Genomic DNA, 24728 nt, shown 5'->3' on the forward strand with positions numbered 1-24728 from the left:
TTAGTGTGTGAAAAATAACTCTGGCAAGTACAGCGCAGGCAATAAAGTAGTGTGTATATTTTCCTAATACCAGTCTAAAATGGAAGTGCCTATAAAATAGGCAACTGGGTTTTGATTGAATGCTAGCTTTAATTCAAAAGGCTTGGAAGACTTTACCAGACCTAGAAAGTGAAATGAATATAGCTATTAGACTGAACATGCTGCTCATTAGAGGTCAAGATGAAAGATGAGACCTTGTCAATCCCAGCTGCAAGGCAAGCTACCAGAGGGGTCTACTTTCACTTCATTTTGGGCTCCATCTCTGTCACCAACTTTTGCCCAGTGGGACTTTGTCTATCCATTTTTAACTACTGAGTAGAAGAACCTACCCCTGTTGTCTTCCCACTGCTTGCTCCTGCCAGGGAAAAAGCTGTTAGATTTCTTGATACTGCAAAGGGACTAAATATCCTGCTGCAGTGTGACAAAGCAAAAAACAGACACTTTCAGTTTTCCCAAGTTTCTCCAATACCTTTATCTTCTTGTCTTCCCTAACAGCAATAGCAGCAGCAAAAAAAAAAAAAAAAAAAAAAAAAAAAAAAAAAAAAAAAAAAAAAAAAAAAAATCAAGATTTTTATATTTCACAACTGGCCCAATGAGCCTAAAGTAACAGTAAAACAAAATAAACTAGAAACACATTACAAAGGATAGCAAGCAGCTGCTCTGTGGGGTTTGGAAGGCTGGTTCACTGCATGTTGTTAATGCCTTTCTTTTCATTTCCACATGTTGCACTGCACTGAAAGCCCACTTAGGTATTTTAATACAAGCGATTACTAAGGGTGCAGACCCAAAGCAGCTACAGTTCTCTAGGTTATGAGCTCGAGGTTGGAGATGCTATGATCCTGCTCTTCCTCCTTCTGTGCGCATTCCTGTTGTCTCCTTTATGCCAGATCATGCTACTGAACAGGGAACAGGTCCAAGGATGCTAAATAAGCCAAACATTTATACAATAAAATCACCTTTCTACAGAGTTAATTTTTGTCTCACCCTCTTCAAGTGGCATTTTACAAGATAGGAAGTTGATTTACTGGCTGGCTGCTGTGAATAACGGATGCCACCCATTCCATCTCACTTGTCGTATCTGGTCTGCCCTGATGTCTCCCTCATTTTGGCTCTGGTACTCATCTTACACTCAGTGGGCCAGTTCACCTCAGCAGGCTAAAAACTTGAGTTACTTTCTACCAGCTCAGTGGCTTAGGAAGCAGAAGAGTCAACAGCCAGTGCTGGAGATGAAGTCAAGGGAAGGAAATAGCCAAGGTGAAGACACCCACTTTGGAGATACTCAAAGGTCGACTGGACATGGGCCTGGGCATCCTGCTCCGGATGTCCCTGTTTGAGCATAATTTGGATCAGTTGGACATGGAGGGCCTTGCCAGCCTCAGTTATTCTGTGATTCTGTGAACCCTGCTACTGTTGTGAAACTTCATCTGTAGTTGTCACATGGATACCTCATGGTATTTTTTTTAACAGAGGAGGAAACAGACCCCAAAATACAGGCAGTTGTCATCATTTACATGACAAACACGTAAAATACCCGCAGACTGCAACAGTAGCATTTTATATCCCTCTGACATTACTGTGTAAACAAACATACCTACACAGAGTGCTGAAAATTCCTGTTCTGCATCTTCAGTGAGAGGCATTCACATTAGGAAGCTGCTCAAGAAGCCCCGAATGAGAGCACTGAAAGGGTCTGGGAGACAGCAGTGTCTTGGTTTACATTTTGTTCCCATTTGGCAGTTAATTAGTAACTCACTTTTGGAAAATAAAAGATTACACATTCTGAACAAACACAGACGTTTGATCTCAGGCTCATCAAGGGAAACTTCAGCTGCTGCCAGGGAAAAGCAAACGTTCTGTCACGTACATCCAGAGTAAGTTAATGTGAAACAGAAGATGAAGGCTACGGAGACAGCGTACTAATGCAGTCGCACAGTCGTGGGGAGCACAGCAGACAAGGAAGAAAGTACAAAATAGCAGACAACAACCTGGTGAGCCTAACCTAAACCTGCTGGGATGACTCCTGACTGCAGTGTCAGCCTTAAGAGGTGCAACTTTCCCAACACAATGATAGGGGAGCAAAGCTTGGTGCTATATATCAAAAGCAGTTTATAGTTCTGTCACAAGCAAACCGTCTCCTCGAGAGCACCAGGCGCTCAGCTCTGGCCATGCCCTGAAGGTTATGGAGCTGTCAGGGAAATGGCAGCAGCCAGCCAGCTCACACCAGCACAGCAGGAGCCTCGGCTGCAGGAGGTGGTTTCACAAGAGCAGGTAGGAGTCCTGGTAGTGAAGGGGCTGTGATGGAATCACCCAGCCCTGGGAAAATGGCTGGAAGGTTTTCAGTGAGTCATACTAAACCCTTCTCATTTTATTGAGGAAATCACCCCAGAGAGATGAGCACTGAATTGACAGTAAATAAAGCAGAAATTAGCTGACAAGGGAAACATACAATACCAGTTGAAAGAAGAAATACTTGTATTTTTTAAAGAAAATCCTAGCATTTTCTCTTTTTTTTACTATGTCCAGGATAAAAAATGTTTACTGAGAAGTAAATCTGAACATCTAGAAAACACTACTTTCAGTTCAGAATGAAATTCATTTCAAGCAGGAATTAATGCAGTATCCAGTAAAACAATCTTTTTTTTTTTTTCTTTTCTTTCCTTTTCTGATGTGGAAATGTATCTTAGCAAAAATCCCAATCCCATTCATCTTCTTTGGTTACAGCACTGGATGAATTCCCATCCTCTATATCGTCACTGACTGCACCATTAATCTTCTGTGCTTGTTTCTCTCACAGGTTAGTCACAGACTCCAGCTTATATAACTTCCCTTGATGATGTTCCTAAGCATGCTCTACAAACTCAGAGCATAGAAAACAGAGGGATGTGGACCTCCATATGTATTAAGGATTTGCTATTACAACAAATTCTCCTCGCACCTTCTCCTAAGTTTTAATATCCCAAGCCTGTCAGCCATCCCCAAGGCCTTTTGTCCCCAGAGAACTACTGCCACCTCACCAAGAGCTGCTCACCTTTGGGCATCACCATAAAGCCTTAATTTTGCCCAGAAACATCTGTTTGCAGGCCAACAGTGACAGTTTCCTACACAGCATGTTTCATTTCATTGTTTGCTGCTGCTGCCTTTCCAGGTTCTCACCAGCAGTTTGAAACAGCACAGTGCAGCAGTAGCCTTTCAGCACGGCCTTCCCATCCCTGCCGGGCTCTCTCAACAGGTCTATCTCATCCATAGGTCTTCCACTCTTATTTTTTTTCTCCAGTTACATTTATACTCAAAAATAAACGTGATTATATATAACATTACTGAATTGTTACCTGCCCTAACAAATAAGTGCTCTATTTTATGCACTGCAATGCATAGGAGAGTTCAGAAAGCATGATCTAACATCCACCTCATACAATGAATACAATTAAGATGGTATGGACTCAAGATACGACCATAAAGGATAAATTTTCATTCCTTTAACAGCACATGTCATAGAGACTACTGGATGAAGCAAAAGTTAGTAACAAATAGGTAGCACTGCCAGTTTCAAAAAACAAGCAGACGTTCAAGCCTCCAAAATCATGAAAAAATATTGAAATAATGAGACTTTGGTCTTTGAGCTGCTTCTTAAAATCTATGTAGAGAACTGGTAATCTCACAATGAACATCAAGTTATCTGGGGGTTAAAAACTCAGCTGTAACGACAGAGTATTCTATGGCAAGCTTTCAAAATCTCAGGATGGGCTTAACCTGTTTTCTCTATTACCAGGATGGACTTTTTAAAATAATTTCATTTTAAAACAAATGTTCATACTTTCCATTTGTTTGCTTCTCTGCAAGCCTTAAGATTGCACCCAAGATATTCCTTTTTTTTTTCAGGATTTTCTTCACAGCTATGGGAACCACAGGGCTATTTACGCTCCTGAGGTCCTACATTCAGAGATGAAACACCGAGAAAAGCACCAACCATTACAAAGCCACAAAAGACAGTAAATACTAATTGCGAGGTTGCAAAACAGATGTGCAGATATGGAAGCTGTTCAAGATGAAGTAGAAGCATCGCTTTTATACTTAAACAATGTTAATTCTGACTTCTTGTATTTCACAGACTATCACATTTAACGTACATACCATTATAACGAGTCCTGTAATTGGTATTGAGTGGAGAACATCTCTAGAAACCTATGGTACTGACTGCAAGTGGTGACTATTTTAAGTAAAAGTAGCTTGTAGCTGAGTTCTAGTGAAAAAAAAAATCCACCTAAATAAAAGTGGCCCTTAAGGAAAGAGAAATCTAGAAGGATGCTGTCAGATACTGCACAACAGAATAGAACAAGAAATAACTCATAAAAAACATTCTAAAAATCATGAAGTTTCTGCTGAGGAGGTTGGCATACGTGGATGCAAAACCCAACGAAATAAACCTGTCTACAGTTACAGTATAGAAATGTTTCTCTCTTTTTTTTTTTCTTACTGTTTGCCCAAAGAAAAATGAAAAAACAGTGATAGCTTTGAAAATACTGCTGCATAACCAAAGGAGATGCGTCCTGTCAGTCAGATGTTTGGAATACACACTTATTAACGTGCCAGTATGAACAATTTGCTACAGTCTGAAATTGCTCAAATGACGAAGCATTTGAAAAAAAAAGATGACTCCTATCAAACACAGAATCTAAGCCAGCCTAAGAAATGAAAATACAAATTTCCTACCATGTACAGGAAAAGAGCAAACGACTTCGAAAAGTGCTGTGTCAAGACTTGCTAAATTTGAAACAGCAAGGTAATACACTTACATAGGATTGCAGCCACTCTGGGATCTGTTGGGTACAAATCTCCCACTGGATGTGAAAAGTGAGAGTTTCCTATGCTACAAAAGGCAATTCAGTCTCAGAAGTAGACTACGGTATTATTGGAAACCTGATTTTCTTATTTTTGCTTCTTTTTTTTTGATCAAGGTATTTGGTCAGCTGTAGCCTTTTTGCCACAACATAATGACAATTCTGGTATATCAGACACATTCATATAACAGATTCTACCACCTTCTCACTGTGAAACAACTCCAGTCTTACTGAGACAGTTATCCACTAAAAGCAAAATAAAACAAACCAACCAATCAAACAAACCAGCAAAAAAACACCAACTGAATTTAGAGTTGATTTTTTAAATTCAACATGAGTAGAATTATCTTCATAAACATAGAAAGAGACAGATCCTTACATCGAACTATGCCAGCTGACACAAATCAACACATCTCCACTGAAATTAGAGGTGTCCAGGTGAACAGCCCACTTGAATTACTATATAGTGCAAAATAGATGATGAAATGATGCAGAAGTAACAACTGGCTTAAAGAAGAGTTCCCAGTTTTACAATAGTATACGGCTACCTTGCATTCATTCCATTTGAAACTTCGAAATGAGGGCAACTCAGCTGAACAATGTACAGCAGTTCTTCTTCTTATATTTATAAAAATAAGGGTATCAGATCAGCCTGCTGCAAGTGAAGTTGTAGGAAAAAAAAAGTAAAATCATAGCAAATCATATAGAAATTAAAAAGAAATGGGAACTTCTTTTTATCATTCCATTATGAGAACCCATTCCATTATGAGAACCCATTCCATCACTAATTAATTCCAGTGCCTGGCCAACACGTTATGTAGGTTGTTTGTTTGTTATTACTATTTTTTCTGTGTTTACTTAGGCGATGGCACATAATGCTTCAACCCTGTCCTGCCATTCCCCATACCAAACAAAAGCTGCCAGTAGCATCTTTCTTCCCCCAAAAGTGGGATGTCTTTCATGTTTAGAAAGGGGATGAGCAGAACTTTGTGCCTCCTGACCAGCACATGGATCTCTTTTGTGATCCATGAATTGCCCGTTGGCTCTGAGATGATTATCTTCTTCTGCTCCCAGCTCAGACGAAATCTTTGCACAAGTGATGTGGGTTCAGTAATGCAACAACCACCCCATCATGCAATGGCAAATCATTTTTCTCTCTTTTTTAAAAGCTATGTGGAAAATTACACAACTAAAAGAAACGATGAAGGAACATTACTTAAACTGCAAACTGAAGCAAGATTAGGAAATTCTAGCTTCATAATGGCCCAAACAGACTTAATTCTACCCATTTGTGTACAGCCAATAATATAATCTTTAGCTATATATTTTTTTTACTCAGTTTCTTTTCTCCCAGAAGCATGTCCTGTTTTGAGCACTGAATGGGTACTCCTGGGATCAAACTAATGCTGCACATAATCTGGAATTTCCTAATATCTAGGTGCTTAACTTTTCAAGCTCAGTAACACTTTTTCATTTAGACTTCTTAAATATATAATTATTTAGACGACTTAAACGTACTTTTTGCTTACAAAGTCTTTTTCTGTTTACATATCATACTCTAGCCTAAATAAATGCTAAGACAAAGGCCAAGCTGGCTGGTAGCCCAGAATGTAGTTGTTAGCAAGTTGACAGGGACCACCTTATACTCATGGAAATGTCTAAATATTGTATTTGAGACATAAGTAAATTTTAAAAGGCGATCTTTACTGAAAGAAAAACTGAGTGGATTTAGAACAGCATAAACAAGTTGCTGGATGAAATGAGGACTCAATGAAATACGTCTGTCGAAGCCGTCTGACTTACCCCAGCTCTCCATTACTGTAAAACACTAAACACTTAAGGACAGGAAGTATCCTCATTTTACCATGTAAATAACTAATGGGCTTAGTTTATGTTAACAACTAACTCAGAGACTTCCAATTAAAACAAAACAAAACAAAAACAACAACAACAAAAAAAAACAAACCATCAACCTGAAATACGGCTAAGTGTCTGAACTTCTTCCTCAGAGGTAACTAATTCTCACAATTCTTCAGGTGACTCTTCCCTTTTCTTGCACAGATTCTGATTAAATGTATGGTAAACGTGGGCATAGCACAATTTAAAGATGGTCTGCAAGGTCAAATAAAAATGGTACTTTTTCCAATCTACTGAATGTCTAAAAGGTGCAAGGTGTGGTTTAAAGGTTTCTTGTACTTGCTTCCTTTTTGCTTCGAAAATTTGTGGAGTATCAGTGTCTTGTCTTGTTTTACACATGAGAGCACTGGAGGACGAAAAGGAGTAGAATGGAAGTCCCCCTCAGTTCCCATCGGAAGCAGCAGGGTGATGAGTGACATTTTTTTCTCTTGGCTGTTCGCCCGAAGCTTGAATTAAACATTTTAACAATAGCCAAACAAAATGGGAGTTTTACACAGTCTGACTGAAAATCCCTTTTCCCTCTCAAATGACAGTTTCTTGTGACAGATGATGGCTAGAGATGATGGCTTCACCTCTTTGTTTTTCCAGCTACTCACAATCTTCCAGTAAAAACAGGATAGACAAGAGCTGATACATATTTAAAATATAACAAGACCTTTGCAGAAACCTTACATCTGACTACAGAATCAAAGCAAGTTCTTCAGGCTTTCCTAATATGTCTTAAGAATCTGTAAAAGGGAACATAGTTCTGCCTCCTTTATGGGAACTCTTTAGAGATTCAGGATTTTACTATGGTGAGATAGGCAAATCCCACTGACAAGAACATGCCATACAAAAACCAAAAGATGTGTCCACGTATAAATTTACTAATGCTGACATTCTGACCTTACTAGATATTAATAAAAGTACAGGAGTGTGGGTGAAGGTATTATACCTGGTCATGGCTGGCTTCAATGGAGCTTCCGATACCTTGGAAAGTCATCTGCACAGGAGACAGTGTCAAACAGGTCATACACTCTTTGCCATTTTGTCTATCACTGTAGTGTACCTATAACAGAATAACATACGTAATCTGCTAAACACCAGGTTTGTACAAGGGAGTCATGCTACAATACTGTCCCTTTTCAACAAGTTTGTAAGAAGAATTCCAAACATTTACATTGAATTCATCTTTAATACAAAACAAGGATTGTGTAAAATATTCTAGGTAGTCACATGTTATACTGGGGCCAAATTTTCTGAGTCAACTGCTGGATAATTTACAAATGCTATGTTCTGCAGTCCCTACAGCCTTTTAGACTGAATTCAAGATGTTATACCTGCACAATTACAAGAACTTAGTTTCAAGTCATAGTTTCAAAGGTAGATGCCATTTTTAACATTTTGTAGCTTGGTTATAAAACATCCATGTAAGTCATTACACCTCCAAAACCCTGGCAGTAACAGTTTTCATTTTTCAATTGAAATGCCGTATCTAATAAAATTCACTAACTTACTTGGCATGGCTACACACTGCTGTACATTTTAATTTGATTTTGTAATTAAATCAAAATGAAGGATAGTATGGTGAAGAATTCACATTCTTCCTGAGACGTCTAGGCTATCTTTCTCTAAGAGTAACTTAGATGCGCATGTTAAACCTGACTCTTGCATGAAATACAGAGGAAGCTATTGCTTCTACTTGAATTATTTTTCTTGTCTTCAGGCCCCCTTCAGATAGTGCTTAAATCCCCTACAGAAAGGATGGATTTTAATATGTCAAGACAAAATTAAGTTAAATGTTGCCAGCGTTTCGTTATTAAGAACACGTTGCCACTCATGCTGAATTGCTGAAATATTACAATCTGCTATGTAGCTCCCCGCTTCTAGACAGGCAGATCAAGCACTTTGTTCTACAAGAGAGATGGAATTTGGTTTATGGTGGTAATTTACATTGGCTATGTGACCCCTGTCAGAAATGGAAAGAGAGATCAGCTCTGCTGGAGACAGACCTTTTATGTTAGTATCTATTTACAGCTGCATAGATCTCAGGCAAAGGTTATGTGAGAATACCTCACCTTTAAATGTAGGCTATAAAATCATTTTTGAGAACAACTAGGAGCCATGTTGTTCCTGTGGAAGTGATTTAGCAACATTCATGATACTGATTCGCAAACCATGCATACTGCATTCACTGTGCCTATATCTTCTCTGCCACAGGTGCAAACTGGGAATCAGTTAAGTCAAGCAAAACCAGTGCAAGACTGGTTGAGTGAGAGGAAAACCAAATCACTGCTGTATCGCAGAATTAATTTACTGACAACACATTAAAAAAACAATTCAGCTGTGGCCAAAAGTTGGATACAGAATGCAAAGTTCTCGTATAGAAATATTGATTTCACTCAGCCCTTGTTAAAGCTTTCTGGATTATCCCTGTCTCTCCTCCTCTCTCAACCCCCACAATACGTGCCTACTAAATTGCCTGTGGCTCTCTGCCAGAAAAGCCATACTACTTACTTAGAAACCACAAGAGGCCCCTTCACATATACAATGGTTTAACTTTGATTAATCGAAAGAAGTATGAAGGTATGAAATTTGGCTTGCATATATAAACTGAAGTTCTTTAAATGTCAAGGACTACTGTTATGACAAGAACTTATCAAGACTCCACAACCGCAGTATCTAGTTGCAAGCTAGATATTCTGCCCAGTATGTGTTGTGGGAAAGCAGCGTGGAGAAATGGGGCAGAAAAACTGACAAGGAAGATTCTGTCCTGCAAATGTGACATAGTAAAAAGGGGTAAAATCTGGTGACCTAGAAAAGTACACGTTGTAGAGAGCATACGGAGAAATAGAAAAATGGAACTTTCTGAACTGCTTAGCATGCGGTAGGCTTATTTTTAATGGGAGTAATAAGAATAAAGTTACAGTACACTAATGCTCACTGGAATAAAGCAGAGTTCACAAGATGAAAGAACAGGAGACAGTCAGAGGAAAAATTAAAAGTACCACATCACATTATCATGTGCAATAGCTGATTTGATCCACACCCTACTTTTAAGTTCCATGTTGAAAGTGCAATAAATTCAGAATTTTGGTATCTTTCTAGGCTTAACTTCCCTGAAAGAATTTCTTGATGCACATTTGGCCTCATCTTAATGGATGAAGGCCATTACTTCATATTTTCTTAGACAAGGGTCCTCTAATTATTTCTTGCTCTGTTGAAGTTCTTCATTTTAACCAAAATAAACACTCTTGATGTTAATTATAGAAAACAGTGATACAAAAACAAAAGACTGGACTTTGAACAGGGGACAAAATAAAATTCTGTCCTTTCATTAAGTCTCTCCAGCCTACAGATTTATACAGTCAGCAAGGAACATTCACTTTTTTCTCCATATTTTGGCACATACGTGACTAATACCTTAGTTTGGTAAAATGTCCTGTTTTGCTACTTATCAGCCCAGCCACTGCATTCTCAAACTCACTATTTTATTTCTGTTTCTTCTTCAAATGTGATCTGGCATCTGAAGTTTGAGGGCTTTCTGTCAACTAAGTGTGGAGACGTATTTATTGAACTGAGCAGAATGGGCACTCAGATAGAAATGGTGGTAGTTGAATAGTCCAAATAGTAGCAGATGGTTCTAGATTTTCAGCCAGCAATACACAGTAAATGTTTCATCTGACATGTCTGTGCTATTATGACTAAGTATGAGAGGATCTTAAATGTCTATAAAACTGCTTTAAGAATATCATTATCAACCAAGGCAGGGGTACACAAAAGGCATAGAAAATGCTTCCTTCAGAATCTGTGATCAAGGAGCAGCAACTGAAGGCTGGCCAAGTGCTCCGAGAGTGCTTGCACAGCTATTGCTAAGATTAACAACTGCAGTAATCCTTTTCTTATTTAAGTTACTAAGTGCCTGTGGTTGAAGAGCTGAGAGTGCTGCCCTCAGCCTGCCTGCTCTGCCCCTCTGCTGGGCAGGAGAGGAGGTGGTAGGGGCTCCCATCTAGAGTCCATGCGGAATGGCTCTACCATAGCCATAACTGGTCGTTTTCCATCTATTACGTAGATAACAAATAAAAAAAGTTCTGAGAATAATTACAATCTACAACCTAATTTTCAGGCTTTGACTTTTCGTAATTAAGGGATTAATATGTATTTTGAGGATTGAACAGCAATGACATTTCACTCATTAAGGTTCGGAATACTTGATTTGGGTAGCTTATAAGCAGAAATTTCTTTTACTAGAACAGCATTATGATTTGGTCAGAAAATAATGGCCAACACATTGATGTTTGCAGTGTGAGTTGTGCAAGTTCCTGAGTTAAAACTCAAGAACTCAGCCTCAGCCCGTTACGAGTGATTTACGTGTAACTGTGCTCAAAGGTACTTCTACACAGCATGAAGCAGTGCCACTGCCAGATCCTGGCAATAATTCTAAATGAGTGCCCATTTATTGGGAAAAGCACACAGCACTGCTCGCTTTTCTCCTGGGTAACTGCACACGGCCAGTGTCTGAGATAAATCATGTATAACCCGCTCAGGAATCCCAAACACAGCGCCCCATTGTTCTGTGTAGACAGGGCACAAAACTGCCGCACATAAAACGCAAAGTGCATCCCAGGCATCAAAACAATGAAATAAATCCTAGGCGATTTTTTTTCCACAAGCACATGCCAAAATCCAAGTGGATTTACTCATACATCCATGTTTTTATGTTTGATATTCTCAGGAGATGCAACTGTATATCCTTTTAAAAGATTAAGTCACTCAGGAACAAGCTGTATGGCACGAGCATGCATGCAGGGGCACTACCAACAGGCGCATATAGAAACGTATGTCAAGATCCGAAGACATTTTACAGCCACGTTGAAATCTAGCCCTTGTTTTTAATATTTTAAATTACTGTAGAGATGGAAATATTTTGATGCACACTTATAGCTTTGCAAAAAGGAAGATATAAAATGAATGTTTACAATGTCACAACTGAATGTGGAGCGGCATAGCCAAAATTCTCAACCATGTATGCTATTTTATAGAGGAAAAACTAAGCTGCAGTGTATAAAACTAAATAGCAAGTTGTAGTTAAGGTTATTTCTATCATAATGGTGCTCCACAAGTAGGAAATTTCGCACTTCTTTTGCATTTATATAAACACGTGTCTCTCAAATCTAGCTTTACTATGGTATCCTTAGCATGTGTATTATAATAAAAACAGTAAAAACATTGCAGGACTTGTCTTGCAACAGGCTAGTTTCAAACACTGGACCAATACACAACTTCAGAAAATGGTCATAGTTAACCCGCATACATTATTCTACAAAGGCAATAATCCTAACATCATGCAAGAGTTACTCTCCTGGTCTTCAGTGGGCACGTCAGGATTTGAGCATCCCTGATACATGAACAAGGGCCATGTTTTACTGATGCATCGCTGAGGAAAGCAAGAGAGCTGCTGCAGGCACAAACTCACTCATCTATGGTCAGCAACGGGCTGGGCTGACTGCACCAACAGGAGATGAAGGGAGGGAAAAGAAAGGCTGCTATTTTCACACAGCACTGCTTAGATGTTCACAGTTTGAAACACAACTTCTGTCTGGCCAAACGCTTTCTTTATTGAACATTTATTAACTTTAAAAAAAATAAAAATAATACAAATTACCAAAAGAAAGAAGTCATCTGTGACACTGGAGTTCATGTTTCCAAACCAAAAACTACTCTGAGTCAAAGCATCAGCGGGAGTCTCAGAATGCTAGGCAGATATAAACTAGGTAATAAAATGCCATTATGTTCAGCAAGGCACAAATCTTCTGGATTGACAAGCCCCAACTATTTTGTTAGAACAAAGAATGTTATTTCCTTAAATCTGCCCCTTAAAGTGAAAGCACCAACTTTCGTCCTGTATTTGCAGAATTACTTCACAGATTTTACATAGATTGCTTTGGATTTACAGCTAACTTCACTGACTGAAATGAACTGAAAAATCAGGTTCTGAAACAGTAATTCTGAATTGGACAAATGTCCCGTGAAGTACTTCTGTTCCTTCAGCTTCCCGCTGAACTGTCTACCTTTGCCATCTCAGCCTTCCAGCTTACCCTCCCTGTTACTCATCTACTGGCAGTCAGGAGACCTAATAAAACAATTCAAACCATCCTGATGATGCTCAAATGCTGTTTCACGCATACTCATCAGTGAAGAAATACTAGTGGTGAAAAAAAAACATGTAAATCCACTTGCTATTTTCAAACCATTCCCTCAAAGTCAATTCCAGAAGCTTTCATAATACAGTATTCTAGTACTTAAAAACCTGAACCCTCGTATTATTCATAGAGCTTTCCTAACAAATAACAGGTTCATCTCTTCAAGAAACAAGAGATCGGTCTCTTCAGACACAAAGCGTCACAAGAGAGATTCAGAATACCACTTTGCTCTCTTCCTATCTGCTTTACAGTCCCATATATCTCATTTGTGAGACCGGAACAGGAGAGGAATGGAGTGAAAAAAAAAAATTGCTCCAGATGAAAAAATAAGAGAGAAAATTTAACAAAATATATTAAAAAAAATCAGAGCAAAAGCATTGAATCAAACTGTTTCCTGCAATGCTGGAGTTCCTTGATGTAGCGCGATTACTAAATATAGTATTTTACTAATCTCAGCAGGGAGCTGGCTAACTGCGTGCCCGTCAGATGTGTTTAATGGTCACCCCCTGTGGAACAAATCTAAGGAGTGCATGAAAAACACCCACATTTTAAAAAGACCCCTTGCTAGATCATTAAGGAAAGATAAAGGCCTGTACATTCATATGTGATATATAACACAATCATTGTGTCAAGAAAACACATGTTTGATTAGCACGCCTCGGGCTCATCAATCGCCGTGTCTGCTTCCCAGCAGTGGCCAGGGCTCCGCTGCAGCTACTGCAGGACGGGGGAAGCCATGCGGTAGCCTGAAGACTGACAGCCCAGCAGTAAATCTTCAGCAGTTCTAGCGTGCTCTTCTCCTACAGAGCTCGAATACCAGCTGTATCGTAGCCTTAAATCTCCACTAAAATACAATCCCAGGTTTTAGACTAAGAAATAAACCGTTACTCTGCCAGAAATAGATAATGGTAAGCAGCAAAAGACTGTCACAGTTTGCTGCAGCAGTATTTTGCATTCCTGACCGTAGCAAGGCAGACACTTGCCACCTATAAAAGCATGAGAAGTATGGATAAGACTGAACAAACTTGACATGGTTCCCCAGGAGAATATATAAAATAACTTAATAGCAAAATCAGTGTATTTGAGTCAAAGAAGCTTGCACATCGTTATTTTATACTACTGATGTATATTCAGAGCTCTTGTCTTCATCGACTCGGGGGATAGGGAAGGTTTGGCCATACACGTATGGTGCTTAGTCAGGCCAAGGAGACCCAGCTCTCTCCTACCTCTGGATGTGATGCCTGCTTCTGACTAAGAGAAAATTGGCTACTGGCACTGCTGCTGCAGCCTGTGGGATGATCAGTACATCAGTACAGGACCTACCGCTCACCCTACCTCTGTTAGACCCTAACCCTGGTAAGCAGTTGTATAAGTAAGGATGTGCTCCTGTGGAGCACATGCAAAGTGAGCCATCCTAGTCTCAACAGCCAGCACACAAGAGAGCAGAGAGCAATCTCTGCTGCCTGTGGCAGGAGACAGAAGTCATGCGATGGGACATGGCATGCTATAAAAAAACACAATTATGTTGAAGAGCACCTTGCTGCCCGCTTCCCTTCCTGCAGTCTACAACTAAAATATGTAATGCAGACGTAGAAGAGAGTAATTTAACCCCAGTAACTTAAAATGCTGAACACAATCACTCCCCAAAAAGAATGAGAAAGATCTGATAAAAATAAGAAAAATGAGTTATTCAGAAATGAAATCACTACAAAGCACAACAAAGCAGTATGTCACACCAGATGTTTTTCTCAGAAACAACTTCTCTGCCTCACACATACTGATTCAGACAAATACGGTATGTGCAGCAATAGGAACTGAGATTGATTTTATAATTCACAGTCAATGGAAATAGGAGAATGGGTGGAGGGCCTGGATCCCTTATTCTCACCACATGACCTAAGAAGGAGAGGAAGATGAGAGCTGTGTTCTGCTAATGGAGCTGACAGAGGATGAGGAATAGGTATAGAGGTATAGGAATCTTCCTATAGAGGTATAGGAAACATGTAGAGGAGCTGTTTCCTGGGTATTTGCCCCACAGCTGAGTAAGGTGAGAAGGGAATTCGGTCAGTCTGGAGATAGAAAGTCCTTCATATCGACAGTGCCAATATGAATACATTTTCAGGAACTCTCCTCTTATTTAGGAAGGTTGCCACTCAAGTCAAGAGCTGAAGCGTGAGCTGTTCACCATTTACACAGTGTGTGAAAGCCCAAATCGCTATACTGACGAACAAGGAATAGAGTCACCATGAAACTGCACGTACAGAACCAGCTGCCTGAATTTGCTGAAAGATCCATCCCAAGTATAGACTGTTTGTGTGCACTAGCTGAGATACATGACATTGTGTGGAAAGAATCATCCCGCTTTAATTAACTCAAGAAGCAATCATCTCACTGCTGGAAAACACACCACTTCATTTGTGCTCCTGACGCTAAAGGAGACTGAGTATTGAGCAAAAAGCCTCTGAAAGCCTCACCTGAATGTCACAGTGAAAGACAATTTGCCTCTTTTCTCCCCCTTCATTCCTTCATGCTGTTTGTTAAGGGTTTTTGCTTCAGAGCTGACTTCTTTCAGTTCAGGTCAAGCTGGGCCTACCATAAGCCCCATGCTGCATCCTCACCTTACTGCTGGCTGATACTCACAGTCACTCCTTCTGGCCATATTCCTAACTGGTGCTGTGTGAATCACAAATGCCACTGAAATCATCAATAAAATCCCGACTGAGCTGTTGCTCTCGCCTAGATGAAACTTCTTTCCCTGCTTATCTCTATTACTGTTACAACAAAACTCGCAGTCCTCTTGAACACAGGAGGAAATTTTGTAACAAAATAACCTGATAAAAGAGTGTAAGTTTTCTCCAGAGAACAAAGACCGTAAATTCACACAGATAAAAGTGTTCTCCAATTTCCTGATCTCTGCCTAGTGGCACAGAACTGTAAAAATGCCAGTGAAATTTAGAAAGCTGCAGTGGTTTTGCCTGGGATGGGGGGAATTTTCTTCACAGCAGCTTGTATGGCGCTGTACTTCAGAACTGCGACCAGTACTGTGCTGATAACACAGCAATGTTTAGCTGTTGCTGAGCAGCGCTGCACAGAGCCAAGGAGGTTTCATCTTCTCACAGCACCCTGCCAGTGATGGGGTGGGAGGGCACGAGGAGCTGGGAGGGGACAGAACCAGGACAGCTGACCCCAATGACCAAAGGAACATTCCATACCATGTAGCACTGTGCTCAGCACTAGAACTGAAGGGAAAGAAGGAGGGTGGAAGCTTGGAGTCCTGGTATTTTTCTTTCCAAATAACCATTATGAATGATTTCCAGGAAAGCCGAAATATCTGTCTACCAAAAGGAAGTAATGAATGGTTTCCTGATTTCGCTTCTCTTGCGTGTAACTTTGCTTTATCTATTAACCTGTTTGTATCTCAACACACAAATTTTCTCACTTTTGCCTTTCCAGCTCTCTCTCCCAGCCCACACCAGAGGGCAGATTGAGTGGCTGTGTGCTGCTGAGCTGCCTGCCAAGGGTTAGTAGACCACAATAACGGCCTGTATTGAACATCATGCAATAGTTCAGTCATCATCAAAAGTGCAAACTTCACATTAGGGTTAAAAAAAAAAAAAAAGTATCCAGAAGAGACAGAAACCAAGATAATGAGGACATTGTCATCCATCCATTTCTACAGTAGGTGGTTATATTCCCTGCTGGTAATAGACAACTATTGCTGCTGAGATTCCGGCAGTGGCCATTGAGCATGGTGTAGTACAAACATATAGGAAGATGCTGTCCCTCTGCAGAAGCCAGAATTTGATTATTCTCAGTGATGACTTCCACACGTCATTCTACAGAAACTGATCTATCTGATCAATGAGCAAGTACAGTGCCAATCAACTGGACAGAGAACCAAGGTACAGCGAGAGGATCCAAAAACCCAATTCCAACGCCTGTTTTGTTGCAACAGGTATTGATAATAAATGGCAACAGTCACCCTCGAGCTAGTCCAAGGGGTCTCACATACATACGCGGATGAAGCAACAACTGCTTTAACAGCTTTATTTTTTTTTAAATCCCAATTTGTCCTGATTTAGGAGATAGGACCATCTTCAAAGACGTATTTATTTAAAAACAGTTTGCTGACATAGCTTTCAAATCTGTATTAAATTAATGATGCCAGAAAGACCGATACTACAGTTTCAAGAGTTTCCTTTAACTACTGCTTATACTTGTCAGTTTGAACTAGTGGTGAGATCTTTATACTCACTGGCACTAGACCATTTGCTGACACTCCAGTTCCAAGCTGACAGTGGCCACAAACCTCTGCAGCTGCCAGGCTCAGGGACAGAACAGCATCATCCAGGTTTACATTCTAGTTTTTAGCACTTGCTACATTATTCATGAATGGTTTTAGGGGAACACTTGACAAAACATACCTTTTTCATTCATCTGCAGGGAACTTTGAAATTGTACTTTCTCTGACAACTCACAAACTTTATAATTACAATTACATTCACTTCATAGGCTTCATATACAGAAACTTTCCTCCCCAGACACAATAAATTGGACAATTTTCCCCTACAATTTGGGTGACTCTCTGAGCAAAATCATATAGGCCTTTCATGATTCATAGGAGATAGGTCTTTGTTTTCATTAACTGTACCACAGTTTAGTTACCTTACATGCTTGATCACTTTAACACAATCGCCTCAAAATGATTAAACTTCTAGCTATAACTTGTGCAGAGTAGGATCAGTATATAACTACTGAAGAAGAGATGAATAGCATAGCATGGGGTCACTACACAACGCAGTGAGCCAGGAGAAAGGCTGAAAGAAGCAAGAAGCTGTTTCCTGTCTTGAGAGAAAGAATCTATGTCCAGGTGGAGGCCGGTAACGAGCAGAGTCCCCCAGGGGTCTGTCTTGGGACCGGTGCTCTTTAACATCTTTATCAATGACATTGACGATGGAATTGAGTGCACCCTCAGCAAATTTGCTGACGACACCAAGCTGAGTGGTGCGGTCGACATGGAGGAAGGAAGGGATGCCATTCAGAGGGACCTTGAGAGACTTGAAAGGTGGGCGCAGGTGAACCTAATGAGGTTCAACACAGCAAAGTGCAGGGTTTTGCACTTAGGCCAGAGGAACCCCAGGCATCTATACACACTGGAAGGAGTAGTCCTTGAGAGCAGCTCTGCAGAGAAGAACCTGGGGGTCCTGATGGATGACAAACTTAACATGAGCCAGCAGTGTGCTCTTGCAGCTTGGAAAGCAAATGGTATCCTGGGCTCCATCATGAGAATGGACAGCAGGGACAGGGAGGTGATTGTCCCTCTCTACTCTGCTCTTGTGAGGCCCCATCTGGAGTACTGTGTCCAGGTATGGAGCCCCCAGTACAAGAAAGACAGAGAGCTGTTGTAGAGGGTCCAGAGAAGGGCCACAAAGATGATCAGGGGACTGGAGCACCTCCCTACGAGGACAGGCTGAGGGAGCTGGGCTTATTCAGCCTGGAGAAGAGAAGGCTGCAGAGTGACCTTATTGCAGCCTTTCAGTACCTGAAGGGAGCCTATAAACAGGAAGGGAGTAAACTCTTTGAAAGGGTAGATAACAGCAGGACAAGGGGAAACGGTTTTAAGTTGAAGGAGGGAAGATTTAGGTTGGATGTTAGAGGGAAGTTCTTTACCAGGAGAGTGGTGAAGTGCTGAAATGGGCTGCCCAGAGAGGTTGTGGATGCCCCGTCCCTGGAGGTGTTCGAGGCCAGGCTGGATGAAGCCCTGGGCAACCTGGTCTAGTAAATGGGGAGGCTGTTGGCCCTGCTCAGCAGGGGGGCTGGAGATTCATGATCCTTGAGGTCCCTTCCAACCCAGGCCATTCTGTGATTCTGTGATTCTGTGAATGGCACTGAGGGCATGACTAAGTGATGGGACTCAGTAGCTCAGGCTGACAGTCAAACTTGCTGATCTTGAAGGCCTTTTCCAACCCAGATGATTCTATGACTCTATATCTCTATTCAAATGAAAGAAATAACAGAAATGAAGATCATCATGTTGAAAAAACCAAGACAGGACATTTAGACTCTGCTGAGAGTGATGTGCAGTATTGAGCATTTCTCACACTGCTTTCACCCAACCATCAGAACAATAAATATTTAACTCTTTTTACTGTAGCTATCTAAATCTGGAATCACTGGGGAATGCTTGGGGTTTTTTTTTTTCTGCCTGCTTTTATCCCTAACCTTGCAACCCATACCAAAGAATTCTTGCAATAATCAGTTAATTCAGAGAATTTGTTCTGCTTGCTGTGGGAAGTTGGAAGTTGGACCGAAAAAGGGTAAGGTATTGTTTTTACTGAGGTACAAAACAGCTTCAGAGGCAAGAAAACAGGAGAGAAATAGCTACTGTCAATTCTCCCAGGGAGCTCTAGCAAATACAGTATGCATATTTCACTGAGCCATGTAGCTAACAAAAACTAACGAAAGGAGAGCTGATTCCATCCAGTGAAGAGCAATGAATTTTAACTAAATAAGCAACATTTCTTAATTGCAACCAGCTTTGGAAAAGAACTTTTGAATGGAAACTGTTATTTTGTCCATCATCAATGAGTTGTTGTACTTGGGAACAAAATGTTAATGAAGGAAGTTAAAGGCCATTGCATCAAGTTTCAAGAATATATACACAAAAGTTGTGATAACAATTTATATCTCAATTATTTACTTCAGGCTTAATGCTGGATTCCTTGCTCATTCCTTTTGTATTAAGAATTTCCACTGAACTCAAATCCAATTGTCATGGTGGTCTCTAAGTTATCTCCCTGAGAAATGGTTTCAGGCCTAAACTCTTTATTATTAAAAAGACCAGGAACTCTTCAACTGTCATTAAAACTGTTAACAAGATTCAAATACCTTCTCAAACTCAGTAGGGGTGGATGAGAAGGTCACTGTCCTTTACTCTGGAAGACAAATGACCCTTCTGTAGTATTTAGCAAGTTAAACCCACAAAGAGAAAACACAAATTGGTCACAGCAAGGCCTCAAGTAAAATTGATGGCTACTTCAAATACTACACTAAGTCTGGAAAATACAAGACTTCCCCTTTTTGCTCTTCCTGTAAAAGTAACTGCACCCCTCAGCACAAGGTGAGAGCAGACATGGAGGAAAGCAGCATTATGGATCACACCAGAGTGAAATCCAAAGCATGTGAGAATGTTCTGAGTGACCTGGGCACATCTGAATCAGACAACGCAGCACAGGCCAGGAATTGCACAGGTATGCTAACCTCAAGCAATGAGTTCACAAAGAGTACCATAGTCCACGGTGTGAGACAGAAGTCCACATTTGTGAAACGTGTAGGGTAGCAAGGCTTACAAGTAAACTGGAAGTTGGGTACTTAATCTGCACAGGTGTTTATGAAAATCCCAAGAATCTACCTTTCTAGATATCTTCACACCTCTCAATGCCTTGCTGTGGGCATCCATCGTGCCTGTGTCAGCTTTGAAAATGGTATTTAGGTACATTACAAAATTTGACCTGTGGTCCTGCTACAAGGAATGTGCAAATACACAAAGATCAGTTCAAAACTACAGCTTTAACTTGAAATCCAGTGAGGTACAATTTTTGCTCAGATTCGCATACATATCTCAGTAGTGATATCCCCTCCTTGATATCCAGCCTTTGACAAAGCAAAATGAGTATTTACTGTAGGGAGAGGCCTAAGCTCAACATCAATACCAACACAGGTGTGGAAATTTGGTTTAGACCCACCTTTGCCTACAGTTCATAACCACAAGCTGAAATGTACAGGACCACAAGTAAACCTGACTTGAGTGTCTAGCAGGACTCCCTCCGAAATGTGTGCCTGCATCACTGCAAATGGGAATCACAGAATCATAGAATGGCCTGGGTTGAAAAGGACCACAATGATCATTGGGTTTCAACCCCCCTATGTGCAGGGTCACCAACCACTAGACCAGGCTGCCCAGAGCCACATCCAGCCTGGCCTTGAATGCCTCCAGAGATGGGGCATCCACAGCCTCCTTGAGCAACTCGTTCCAATGCATCACATGTGCTCTGTGTGAAAAACTTCCTCCTCATCTTTCAGAACCCTAGGATAGATATCATCCAGTCTCATGGACTTATACATATTTAATTTCATGAGGAGGACTCGGACTTGTTCTGCTGTTACAGTGGGACAGAAACCACTCCCCACACCCTCACCTAGAGGCTTGTGGTCCTGGCACACATAGGAAGCCTGGCCACCCGTGAAGACTGAGGCAAAGCACTCATTGAGTACCTCTGCTTTTTCTATGTCTGAGGAAGCCAGCTCCCCATTACCTTTCATCAGAGGGGGAACACTCTCCTTGGCCTGTCTCCTCCTGCCTATGTACCTGTAGAACCCCTTGTTATCTTTCACATCCCTCGCCAAGTCCAGCTCCATCTGCGCCTTGGCTTTCCTAATCCTATTTCTACACACACAGACAACAGCCCTGTATTCCTCCCAGGATACACAACCCTGCTTCCACTTTCTGTACATTTCCCCCTTTTCTCTCAGTTTAAGCCGCAGGTCCTTGCAACAGACACAACGGTCACCTGCCTCCCCTGCTCAACTTCTTCTGCTGGGGGATGGAGAGCCGTTGCACTCTCAGAAGGGTGCCCTTAAAGAGTTGCCAGCTCTGTTCTGTACCCATGCCCTTAAGGACAGTTTCCCAGGGGATCCCACTCAGCAGTTCCATGAGCGGCAGAAGTTTGCTCTCCTAAAGCACAGGGTCCTAGCTCTGCTTATAGCCAGGCCTGCATTCTTCAAGATCGCAAACTCCACCAAGGCATGGTCACTACAGCCCAGGCTGCCTCCAATCTTAACCTCTCTAATGCTCTCCTCTGCATTAGTGAGCACCAGGTCCAGTAAGGTTTCACCTCGGGTTGGTCCACCTATTACCTGAACCAGGAAGTTGTCCTTGACAGACTCCAGCAATCTCCTGGATTGTCTGCCACCCACCAGGCCACTATCCCAGCAGATATCCAGGTGGTTGAAATCCCCCATTAGGACAAGAGCCTGCAAGTGCGACACCTCCTGCAGCTGAAGCAAGAAGGACTCGTCAACAGGCTCCCCCTGACCAGGTGGCCTGTAGCAGACCCCAACCACTAGATTCCCTTTACTGGACTGATCCTTGATTTTTACCCACAAGCTCTCGACCTGACCGTGGCTATTCCTCAGACACAGCTCTTCGCAATCTATCCACTTCCTAACATAGCGGGCAACTCTGCCACTCCTCCTACCCTGTCTATCCCTTCAGAAAAGCCTGTAGTCCTCAATCAGGGTATTGTGGGATTCACCCCACCATGTTTCCGTGACAGCAATTAGGTCATACTTTCCCAATTGCGCCATGGTCTCTAGCTCCTCCCGTTTATTTCCCATGCTGCATGGATTGGTACAGAGGCACTTCAGATTAGCTACTGGCCTCGATGCTTTCTCAGATGAGCCCTCCCTAATACTTCCAGGACAAGTCTGGGGTTTTCCCTTGCCACCTCCCAAGGTGACAGCGCTCCCACACACCTCTCTGTCACCCAGTACAACCCCTTCCCCCATCATATCTGGTTTAAAGCCCTGCTAACCAGCCCAGACAAGTTGTTCTCAAGAATATTTGTGGCCCTTCTAGCCAGTCAGCTCCCATCTGCCATCAGCACTCCCCCTTTCTCAAGGCTGCATCCCAAGCCAAGTACCCAAAGCCCTCAGCACAATACCATTCACAAAGCCATTCATTCAGCATGCCCACCCTCCTCCTTTTGTGCTGATCCCAGTCACCAACTGAAAGGACAGAGGAGAACATAACTTGCGCTCCCGATCCCATCGGAAGTCTTCCCAGAGCCCTGAAGTCACTTTTGATCACCCGAGAACTTCTTTTGCCTACCAAGGGAAACATCTAGAAATGCCCAACAGTACAACATTCAAATCACTCAATTGATCAAATGGAATGTTTAACCACTAAACAGATGTGGGAAGGAAAAGGGAAAAAAGAAAAAGAATGAAAAAAAAAAGAGATCAATTGTGTAACCACTGTATTCAGAAAGAAGTAAAAACATACTACACTCTGTGTGAGGTCTTACTACATGGTCACCACAGACAACAAGTTAACATACCTAAGTCCTGCCAAAGCTGCAAGCCAAGTGTGCTACAGTCATGCAGGGGACAGTGGGCTCTCCCTCATGTCTTTTTTCATTTTAGAATCACGGAACATCCTGACTTGGAAGGCATTCACAAGGATCATTGAGTCCAACTATTGGCATCACATTTGTACTACTTGTTCTCCATGGAAGCTGCCCGGGGCACTTCCTACTGTACACAAGCTACCTGCAACATACATTTTGCCTCCGTAACAACTGCAGGCTCACATTATTCATCTGTAAAGAGTTTCTCTGATCTTTGAACAAAAACAAACACTCTGAATAACGTACTGCACTTACATGGTCACCAAAAATAAGTTTAACTAATCTAGCTGCGGAACAATGACTAAAATACCACAGTCTCTTAAAAATACCAATTTTACCAAAGATGAATTTTTCTTTAAACAACACCTGGGGGAAAGTCTGCAAAACAATTAGCTCATAGCGTACATCAGTATGAAGAGAGCACTAAAAATGCTCCATTCAGACTTTGTAAAGGCTTTAGCTTGTGAAGTATTTTTGTTTAATTATCACTGGTAATTTGAAGCCCAAGCCTTGAAAGAGTCTGAGCTAAACACCTGGGTTTTTTTTTCAGTGACACTGAGCTGCTGCTTATCAATTACAAATATCTTTAGAATTATAATGTAATTTTTTTTTAGCACTTCTCCATACACTGGTCGAGTAAGTTAATATTAAAGGCTTATAATAGGACGTGACTGAGATCATATACAGTTTAGTAGAGATTAAATTAAATCATCACATTTTAAATACGAGTTTCCTGTAACTAAAGAAGTTCAAATAAACATTCAAAAGAGTAAATAACATTTTTTTTTTACATTTACAAATGAAACATCATACGAGTATTTATTGATCTTTTAAAAAATCCAAAAATACATTGTAACAGAACAGAATGTATACGTTCTTCAATAAAAGACAAAACTATGGTTATCATCGGGACCAGAATACAAACACATGCTAACAATTTAAAAATCATTTTGGGTCACTCAGGAAACATGAAACAAGCTATCTGTTTGTAAATGCAGTAGTTTTCTACTTGGTAAATATGCCTGAGAAAGTTAACCTGTAAAGAAATAGGCTTTTAGACTCTTGAACACAAAGAGCTTTCTAGGCTGAAATGGTGAAGAGACCTGTGATATGCACCTGCCAGGCCGCTAAGCCATTTCCCACAGAGATTCTGTTCACTGCTCCACCTCAGCTCAGGGATCCAGCAGTGTCAGAGTTTCACATCAATACCAGGCTTATCCAAGCGAGGTGTTAAAAAGCATTCTAACATGATGTAAAATCAGCAGTTACATACACGGAAGATATCTGTCAATAATAGACATTCTCTACCAAACTTCTCGATTTGTATCAGGGCAAGTAAAATGTAGTAGTCTAGTTTACGGAGTAACTGGATTATCTTTTTGGATCAAGGTAAGACCCTTTAAAAACAATGTCTACATTAGCAACTAGAATCAAAGCATGAAAAGAAAACCACACACAAAAAACAGGACAAACAACTAATCATTTTACAGTCACCACATACTGCAGGCAAGTAGGAATCAAAACAATAACATAAATTGTGCATTGGTTCTCTGAAAATAAAGTGT

General features: G+C 41.0%; 1 protein-coding gene and 1 long non-coding RNA gene across 14 annotated transcripts in view; both read right to left on the reverse strand.

Moving 5' to 3' along the window:
* The window catches only part of LOC124417792, a 31575-nt gene extending 29844 nt beyond the window's left edge, over positions 1 to 1731 (reverse strand). Inside the window, exon 1 of the long non-coding RNA XR_006938627.1 lies at positions 1631 to 1731. This is a non-coding gene — a long non-coding RNA (uncharacterized LOC124417792). The remainder of the gene's footprint in view (positions 1 to 1630) is intronic.
* The window catches only part of STAU2 (staufen double-stranded RNA binding protein 2), a 166480-nt gene that overhangs the window by 55122 nt on the left and 86630 nt on the right, over positions 1 to 24728 (reverse strand). For 10 of the 13 annotated variants that reach the window (XM_040677672.2, XM_046919699.1, NM_001389389.2 and 7 more), the window contains one exon: positions 7729 to 7842. The exons of the other annotated variants lie outside the window; for them this stretch is intronic. In XM_040677672.2, the coding sequence (XP_040533606.1) occupies positions 7729 to 7842 (114 nt within the window). The remainder of the gene's footprint in view (positions 1 to 7728; positions 7843 to 24728) is intronic. 13 annotated transcript variants of the gene reach the window in all.

The sequence above is a fragment of the Gallus gallus genome, chromosome 2 (assembly GCF_016699485.2).
Source record: "Gallus gallus isolate bGalGal1 chromosome 2, bGalGal1.mat.broiler.GRCg7b, whole genome shotgun sequence".
NCBI lineage: Eukaryota > Metazoa > Chordata > Aves > Galliformes > Phasianidae > Gallus > Gallus gallus.